Here is a 9,455-nt window from a genome sequence, read left to right on the forward strand (position 1 = left end):
ATAGACACAATCAGATCTATGCTCTTCTGAACAAATGATGAAATTCAGTTTTATTGTGTTTGATTGAGAATTGGTGTAAAATAGAAATGCTAAGTCATCACAATCACTTGATAACCATCACGATGATTATATCCATGTAAGTAATACTTCCCATCTCTTTTTACATGTAAGTAGTCTGTAAGGAATTTGATTGTTTTCCAAATTTTTATACATCTCCTTCCAACTGTCCATTGCATTCATATTCACTCAAGTTCAGATGGGAATGCCCAGGTACCTTGCCTTCTAAGATGTTACAGCTGCCTCATACATCAGCAAAGTTGAGTCATTTATGGCCCACGAGTTATGTCAGGGATTAATACCTTCAGGCTCTGTGTGAAAGTCCTGGTTCTTTCCCGAGGGAAGTTTTCAGACTGAGCCATTAAGTAAGAGAGGATTGGCATGATAAAAAGCGCTATCCCACCTCACAGGATTTCCCTCTTACCAGCCTTTTTCAACTGTGGTAGGAGGATTTTTTGAGTCATTAATCATTAACAGTCCAGTCTCTCAGTCTGTAATTGAAATATGAATATCCAAATGCTTAATTATTTAACATATTTAATACATTTCTTCATTTGGTTTTAGTATGTCATAAAAGAGTGGGGGCAAAGTTATTTTAATACCTTTTTTTCTGTGTTTCAGCTCTAAGTTCAGCAGTAAGATACAGTACATCAACACGTTGGCAGAGCTTCGGGAGATGATTCCAATGGAGTATGTGCATATACCAGATAGTATTGTCAAGTAAGTGATGTACACTAAGCATGTACTTGTTCTAATGGAAACTATTTCCACAAACTAGTAATAGTGTTACAGACTGTAAGAAAAACAGAAAGCACTTTCCTGATGTTCTTAAAAATTATCATGTGTTGTTCCACAAACATTTCACTGTCAAACTCAGAAGCAGGAGACCACTGTGTAAGAGAAACACAACACACAATAAATATTTACTTCTAGGGGAGTGGGAAAATAGTTTGGCCTTTCCTGAGGTATCATCTATGCCATATTTTTTCATAACTTTTACTACTATTTAAGTGAAAGTGTTTTCAAGTTTTATTCATGCAGGGCTTTGCACAGAAACATTAATTAAAAGATAGCCTGTTCAATACAAGACCAGTGAAATTCCATAGGTTTACTGTTCCTTACCTTGTCAATTTTCATGGTTAAATCCACAACCACTGAAAGACAGTTTCTCTGTTCCTGTGGCTTATGTGAAGAAGTTTTGTAAATGCAGGCATTTCTAAAGGAAAATATCTGTTAAAAATTTGTAGGAAGTTGATTGGCATTGCTCACCTCAACTGACATTTTTTCAGACTGGAAAACAACAAAATGAAATGGTATACCAGGACTGAAAACACAACTGAAAAAAACCATGGTCTTCATGTAGTCATTATCAAAAAGATGTACAGTTCAGGATTTTTTTTTTTTAATTGTTCTCTTTAGCAAATGTCCCAGGTATTGAACAGCCTGTTCTAGAAGATAGTTTGGTGAGTAGATACATAAGTATGATTGTATTTTCATTATGATTGGTCAGTGACAGCTTTTGAAGTTGTCACAGATCTCTTCGACCCAGGCAGGAGTTTTCACACCTGTTTCACAGCAGTAGTAAGGCAATTTCCTTTGTCAGGCTAGTGGTGTAATTCCAGGGAGCAAGTGGGAAGCTCAGTTCCGGCAATGGCAGTCATGAAAACAGTATATTACAGTTGTGAAATCAGAGGTCATAGAGACTTTCACTCAATTTCATTTGCTGCTGTAACTTCTGTAGAGATGGAATGTTGCTAAGAATGTGGAGCAGAGGCCATTGGTCAACTGACAGAGAGATGTCCATAATGTTTTAACATCCCTAACAAATTATCTTTTGATTCCTGTAAACATTTTGGTTTCTTATAGTTCCCTTTGTTAGAAACCTGACCATGATACAGAGAGTTTCTATCTGTTTCCTTGCTGTGTTTTACCGTTACACCGTGGCAGTACACACATCTGTGTTATGCACATTTTTTCTTCCCTGTAGAATTAAAAATGTTCAAGAAGTCCATTCACCTCTCCGACCAAAGGTGAAATGATCACGGCACTAGTAGCAAAGAAATGTTAGTAGTCAAAACTTCAAGAGTTTTAAGGCAATGCCTATTTCATGTCATCAGCAGCCAGATGAGAGATTATGAGTTTGCTGAAAAAAGACAGAACTGGAAAGATGACAGTTGTGCCCATCTGTGGCAAGCATTTCAAGATGTTGTGATAACAAGATTTAGAGGCTGTGTGCATTCAAGGCATTTGTGAGGGGCTATTCCTGTACCATAGGGAGAAGAGCAGTGTTCAGCTCATAGCTTCACTTCTGGTGGAAATTGAGAGAGATTCCTGCAGAAAAATTCCTGTACCATCAGGAGAAGAGCAGTGTTCAGCTCGTAGCTTCACTTCTGGTGCAAATTGAGAGAGATTCCTGCAGAAAAATACAGTTAATCTTTTGGCTTCGTAATTTCTCCATTGCCAAGAACAAACATACCACCTATGGTCAAGAAAAATCCCACCTTTAGAAAGTACATAGTGTTATGCCAGAATTTGGGTTGTGTCGTTTTTTGGTAGTTTTTAGTGAAGTGGGATACAATATGCTTGTTGTACCATATGAACTTTTACATCTTTTCTCTTCCTTCATCCACTCGTATCTTGTAAGGTATGATGAAGAGAAGTGTATTAAGAGAAGAATGAGGTAAAACTTGCTTTCTAGCCCAGTGCTGCTGCTCATAATGGAGTGAATCTGTGTGACAGCCTTTCACCTGCAGGCGACCTCAACAGCTGAATGAGAGAGGACTTGCAATGATGTGGAGCCTTACTTTCCCCTTCAAGCTGTTGAGATCAGCCTCCCTTGCGAATAAAACTCACTGAACTGTAAATGTCCTTGACTTGGCCCAGGCTGCAGCTAGTTTAACATTATCTGATAGAGCAACTGAATGCTTTCAGCTCTGTCCACTGGGCATGCCTCAGACCCCTGCTGCTTCTCTGTCTCTGCCTCCAAATGAGCTAAATAAGGAGTTACAGATTTAAGGTGGGTTGAGCACAGGGATAAATGGTATCATACTGAAGTGAAGATCTTTAGGGTTAGCTCTAAATTATACTGGGTGCCTATTTTAAAAGCATGTACTGCATTTGTTCTTTGCTCTGCTATTGCTCTGCTTCACTCTTATGCTCTGCTTGCTTCTCTGTTTCTTCATATCAATAACTTTTACTCATGCAGACTGGATGAAGAGCTGAGGGAAGCTTCAGAAACAGCTAAGTAAGATAGCTTTCAGCTGGATGCTGGCATTATATTGTTTCACAGGAATAGCTTGAATGCAGTAGTAAATTGTGTTTGGTACAACAGTCAGCTTGTAGTATCAATTGCTGTGTCAGTTGCCCCATTTGTGAATTGACTTCCCCTCTCACTGCTTTTGTACTGCTGGGTCTCAGTAATAAATAATCATACCTTTACACTATAAAACATTTTTGCTGGTTTTTGATGATTGTTTCTGCAGTCATGAGAATGACTGAAGTCACATACTCCATTAAAATGGATCATTAAACATTTTCTACCCTTCACCTTTTATGTCAGATGATTCATACAGTTTTTAAGAGGTAGTTCTTTCTACGATTTTTTTTTTTTTACAGTTTACTAAATTAGGGTTAGCTAATATACCTCATTCTCAGTCAAGGTAGATACCTTAACCATAAATTCTTTTGTCTTTCCAGTGTTGGCTGGATAGGCCAGGGAAATAATACTTGATAATAATATTATACTGTCTATGGTTACTTAATAAATCAGTGGCAGGTGATGATCAGATGCTTTAAACTGATAACTCTGTGCTTTGACTTGAGTATATTGAGGCAGTATGGTGTAGAGAACCAAAGAAATCCTTAAGTATACAATTCTTGACTCACTGAGCAGAGCTTTAGAAAGTATCCAGTGCACTTTCCTCATGTGGGTATTGTACACAAAATTCCTGAGCAGGAGTCTGTGTCTGTTGGTTCTAGTTTAACATTCTCCCTTGCAGTTTTTGTAACCAGATTTTGAGTTTTGAAATTTCTTTTCATCTTACAGCTTCTTCTTTTTCCAAAACTTTTTCCAAAAGTTCCTTCTTTTGCAGTACACATTTTCCTTCAGTTCTTCTGAGGTTAGTTTCTAAAACAACCACAGAGAAATATCTAAAATACTGGCCACTGCTTTTTGATTCTAGTCGTTAAGACTGCCTCAGAAGCAATAAATCCACATAAGTAGTTACCTGATACCACCTGACTATTTTGTTAGACAAAAAGGCCTACCCAGCCTTGAAATGTAACTACTATCCCTTCTATTCAAACATTTTCAAATGCACTGTATATGTGACAATGAAAACTCAGTGCAAGAAAGCTGCTTTCTTTTTACTCCATTTAAAATATTAGAGGCTGCAGTGTAACAAGTGAAAGGGGAACAAAATATTCATATGAGGCATCACTGGTTATTGTTATTGTTGGATGTATGAGGTCTCTGTAGTGCATTTCCCTTCTCCATATTAAAGAAATAGCTTAAATTTTTTTTTCTCAAACTAATGTGTGTTGTGGGCACTAAGATCCCTACATTCCTAACAACAACAACATTTCTGTGTTTGTGCTGTCAAAGATACTCACTACAGTTGATTATTACATCCCCAAATTTTATGTCGTATTTTAAAAGAGAAAGAAATAAATAAACACAGAAAAAATGTTTACTCATCTTTTTCCTTGTATCCAGAACTAGCTGCCTCTCAAATGATCCAGAAATGGCTTCAGTGGAGCAGGAGTAAGAATTTATGCCTAATACTGTCATTACATTTTAACATTATTTTACAATCATGCTGCTAGGAACTGAGGCTGGGTAGACTCCTTAAAGCTTTTTTGAGACCTAAATACTTTTATGGTAATATTCAGGAACAACATATACAGGCAGAAGAAGCATTGAAGCTTTAGTATCTTTATATTTTATATAATTTATGTATGTGTTATATACTGAAGATTTGTTATATTTGTGTTGCACTGTGAAGTGTGTTTGAAGTGTCCTTAACCATTTCCAAGCAGAGAGAGATACAGTTGTTAGCCTGAGAATATTCAGGTTAAGGTATGTTAAAAACAGATAGAAAAAGTGCATCATGATCACAGTAAAGATGGTCCCATGCGTTATCCTCAATTTTAAACTTGTTGTTCTCATTCAAATATTAAAAAGTCTTACATTTTACTTTGATTTCTGGGCCATACTCTTGACATGTGCCGTCTCTTTGCTTTTCTGCTTCTCAGCTTCTTCCATAATTATTTTCCTGACTAAATCTCAAGCGTCTTTACGTCTTTTCCTTTCAAAGGCAGCCAAAGAAGCAGCCTCTCTCTCCGTCCAAATGCCAGGAACTGGCTGCCCACAAACCCAGGTGAAAGAGATGCACCCCTCCTTCTGTGGCCAGGTCCTTTGTTTTTCTTAAGCACCCAGTAATTTGTCCCCCTGGCAACATGTATGGGGAAAATTCTTTAAGAGAAAAAGAAAACAGGAGGAGAACTAAAACCCCAACAACCCATCTGACGGGTGTGTAGAAAAATGCTGTTGTCTTGATGCCTTGGGTTTTAACTTTCATATTTTTCAAATCCTGTACTGCCTAGTGTGTGACTCTGAAGTTTCTTGTAGCCTGTTAGCTGCTGTTCTCTCATGCTAGGTAGACATAACAAACCCTCTCCAGGCCTGTTCTCCAAGGACACTCAGACTGTCCTAGGCCCAAAAAATATAAACCAAAAGCCTCTAAAAGCGGGGGCAAGCTTGGGGAAGCTACATCATTAACTGAAGCTTTAATTGGAGAATTAACCCTGGTATGCAAATGAACCAAACTTATAAAAGTGTGAAGAACTTGTGACCTATCGCCCATCTTGGGGTCCATCTTGGCAGTAGCGTCTGGACTCCCCAGGGTCTACCTTTGAAGGCCCTTCAAATAAATACCTACCTTTATTCCCTTATTCCTGTCTATGTTTTTTAGGTGGCCACTTCAGGCATCAGTCGTCTCACACTGGAATATTGTACAGGAAATATCATACAGTTAACCTGAATCCTCAGCAAAAGATTCCATTAATAACATGAGTATTAATAAATAATTAGAAGTATATGTAGCAAAAAGTTGCATAAATAATTTGGAGCTTTGGTTTTTACTTTTTAAAATATAAAACAGTACTCTAATAAGCTATCACACTGTCATACCTCATATAGAGGTTAGAATCATAAAGGTAAAATCCTGATTCCTGAACCGGTTGACATTATACCTCATTATACATCTTTTTGTTTCCTCAGACACTGTTTTATTCTATAATGAGTCAATATGAGAACTGGTTTTCAAAGTATAAGAACAAAAAATGACGAGTTAAAGACTTTGCTAATGATTTTGACCTTTTGTGGCTTGAGCAACTTTCCTGTTTTTCTCAAAAGATAAGCTGGGCAGCAAAAAGCAATACGAGAAAAGAATTTGCATTTATCTTAAATAAATATAGTTAAAGCCAAATAATGGTAATTCATGGCATTTATTTTCCCTGCATAAGTATGACTGTCTTCAGAAGTGGCAATAATCTTCCTGTGATCATATCCCTCATTTCTTGTGTAATTTCTTCAGGAAATAGGATCCTGTGTAAATCCCTTCACTCTGAGAACAGCAGTTTTACACAGACTTTTGTTCTGTATCCTTTCTGCTGAAATGCCTCTGGAGTCTGCCCAGCTCTTAGTTTGTTTCTGTTGTCTCTTTCTTACTATTCCAAAGGCTTTTGTCTATTGTCATGCTCCCTTGTGTTCTATTTTGTTCAACTCCTTGCACTTCTTTGTGACTTTAAAAAAAAATTATTAAATAATTCACAGTGAAAGAACCATTGTGTAACAGTTCATAAATATTGAGGAAACTTTAAATTATGTATTCTTGAAGGAAGATTGTATCTTGAGGCAATATTTATGAAGCAACTTCTTAGTCTAAAGAATACTTCTGAAGTGTTTGATGACGTGCTTTGCACTAGATAGCAAAACTCTACACTTAGCAACATTTTTAGGGGTACCCATTCCTGCCACACTGTTGTATCATTCCACCAGTGGCTCTTCCCCCACCTGATGTTTACTTCAGATTGGAATTGCTGAAAAAGTAGTTGTTAATTTCAATAAAACAGTAACAGAACTTAATAAGGTGTGTACTTCCATAGATGTAGATGGGATGTGTGTAAGTTATTTCACACTATTGCGTTGAAATAAGTGAGAGATAAGGATACTCAATGCTTTTTGGGAGCTCAGGATTGGGTAAATGACTAGCCATGTGTTTTCACACACTGATTAATTTGATGTTGTTGTTCTTTGTCATTTTGTCTTTAATAAATAGCATGGACATGACCCTGAAATAAGAAGCATCGTTGCCAGGCATTTGAAGAAGAGGTTTCACATGGATTTTCATCACCCAGACAATCACAACCATGCTGTACAATGAGTGATTTGGTCAATTGTGTTTGGTTCATAAGTTTTCCCTGTCATTCAGCAATTCAAGAAGACCAAAAGGGCCAGTCCTATTGCCAGGGGACAGCAGAATTTTTGGGCCTGGTTATTTTTGTTGTTTTCAGAAACAGTTTTCATTAGGAAAGCTATATCATCTAGCATTGGTTTCTATGTGTGTGTGCCATTTCTTTTTAGAAGGATACCATTTTACCAACACTGTGCCTCATGAATAGATCAATGAGGATGGGGATTTTTTCATTTTTGTCTTCAACATGTTAATGTTTATGCATAGCTGAACATGATCGTTATTGTTACAATAAGTATTAGTTTGCTTGTGTCACAAAGCAGCAGCAACTTTATTGTTTAAAAATAATTTTAGAAACTATGCAGGACTTTTTTGAATTTGACAGGCCATGTTGGATGAGGCTTTGGGCAGCATGTCTAGTGAAAGGTGTCCTTGCACAAGGCAAAAGGGCTGGACCTAGATGATCCTTGAGACGCCTTCCAGCTGAAAGTATTCATGCTTCTATGAACTTGTGTTTCTTGCTGTCTGAAAAGTCTTTCCATCTTCATTAAATGATTTTTTTATTTGGTCAGAGAAAAGTGTGATATACTAAAAAATAAATTAGTTGTCAAACAGACTTCCAAGAGGGTGAATGAGTAACTCAAATTTTATTTTACTAATTGAGTTTAGTATCTTTGTTTTAGGGATAATTTTCTGGAAGCAGCTAATCCTGTAAATGATTGTTATATATTCTAAAATTCTTGGAGCACTAATTTATTGTTTCTTTCTAAGTCTGTTTCTTTAAAAACATTTTTTTAAAGTTATGAGTCTTCAAATTACATACTGTCTCCAATTGTAAAGGCTATTAATTTTCTGAATGTGAGTCAGATATTCTTTCCTACTAACAGCTGAGAGGTGGGAGTCATACTCATTTTTTAGGAATATATGTTAAAATATTGTTCAGAGTGTTTCTGTTAGATAAAAAAATAAGTCTTACAATGGTGTTTGTTGTCTGTGTCACAGAACACAGCAGTAAAAACACAAAAGTGAAAAAACCCTAAGCATCTGTTGTTTGCTGCTGTCCTGTTTATTGCCGCAAAAGACACTACTGTAAGTCCTACTCCTTGCTGGGAAATAGCTTCAGTTTCTCAGACTATGCTTTTGCAGGAGTGTACAAAGTAATTACCGAGTGATTTCTGTATGATTTTAAAAGACAAGAGTCAAGAATATGACAAATGTTTTCTCTTACCCTAACGAACACACATATGCACTTTCCAAACCTGCTGACTAACCTGCCTTTTGGGAAGTCCTAATGGAAGTCATATTATTACATACTCTTTGAAATATTCTTTTTTTCACAAGGTTCTTACATGCCCTAGAATTACATCTGTGGATTCTTTACTTTGTAAAGAAATCCTTAGACATAACAATTCAAGATAAATCACCTTTTAAGTATGGTCTAACTCTAGTCCTGCTTTCAGTTCAGAATTATTAATGGAACAGAAAACAAGCAAAATACTTATTGGTAAAAATTCTGTTTGTCCTTCGATGGTTTTGTTCTGTGGTTCACACACTTCCAACTCTGTCAGTTTCTGTTTTGTATTTGCAAGATAGTCTGCAAGCATTGAAGCAAGCATCTGTCATTGTGTGCATAGTTGTTCAGCTACTGTAACAAAGATTGACAAAATTGTCAGAAAGGCAAAATAGTGCTTTCTTATTGGCCAGCATGAAAACTGAAATATGTGCCCTCTGCAGTCCTTGCTCTGTGCTGGTGTCTCTGTCATACTTGCTAGTCTGCTGTATCACATCTTTCTGTCAGTTCCTGAAAATTTTCACAGAGGAAGGGCCTAATCCTGCTGACCATTGTTGCTGCTCTGTAACCTTGTCTCAAACTAGGGTCTGGTAGTTTCCACCTTTTCTCAGATATTTGAATCCTGGCTTGTG

The 9,455-nt window shown here is 36.9% G+C and overlaps 1 protein-coding gene across 8 annotated transcripts in view; it reads left to right on the plus strand.

The window, feature by feature from the left end:
- PRUNE2 (prune homolog 2) overlaps window positions 1-8,946 on the plus strand; it is a 113,860-nt gene extending 104,914 nt beyond the window's left edge. Inside the window, exons 14-17 of one of the 8 annotated variants that reach the window (XR_001862367.1) lie at window positions 679-777; window positions 1,477-1,520; window positions 2,702-2,737; window positions 4,772-4,807. Coding sequence is in view for 7 of the 8 variants with exons in the window: in XM_017735476.1 (XP_017590965.1) it covers window positions 679-777; window positions 3,263-3,301; window positions 4,772-4,819; window positions 7,398-7,419 (208 nt within the window). In the remaining variant the exon portion in view is untranslated. Of the gene's footprint in view, window positions 1-678; window positions 778-1,476; window positions 2,525-2,701; window positions 2,738-3,262; window positions 3,302-4,771; window positions 4,820-5,372; window positions 5,436-7,397 lie in introns of those variants that run through there. The other 7 variants (XM_017735477.1, XM_017735476.1, XM_017735480.1 and 4 more) reach the window with 7 other exon arrangements.
- The last annotated feature ends 509 nt before the right edge of the window (window positions 8,947-9,455 follow it).

This window comes from Corvus brachyrhynchos, unplaced genomic scaffold (assembly GCF_000691975.1).
Source record: "Corvus brachyrhynchos isolate BGI_N302 unplaced genomic scaffold, ASM69197v1 scaffold325, whole genome shotgun sequence".
Classification (NCBI taxonomy): Eukaryota; Metazoa; Chordata; class Aves; order Passeriformes; family Corvidae; genus Corvus; species Corvus brachyrhynchos.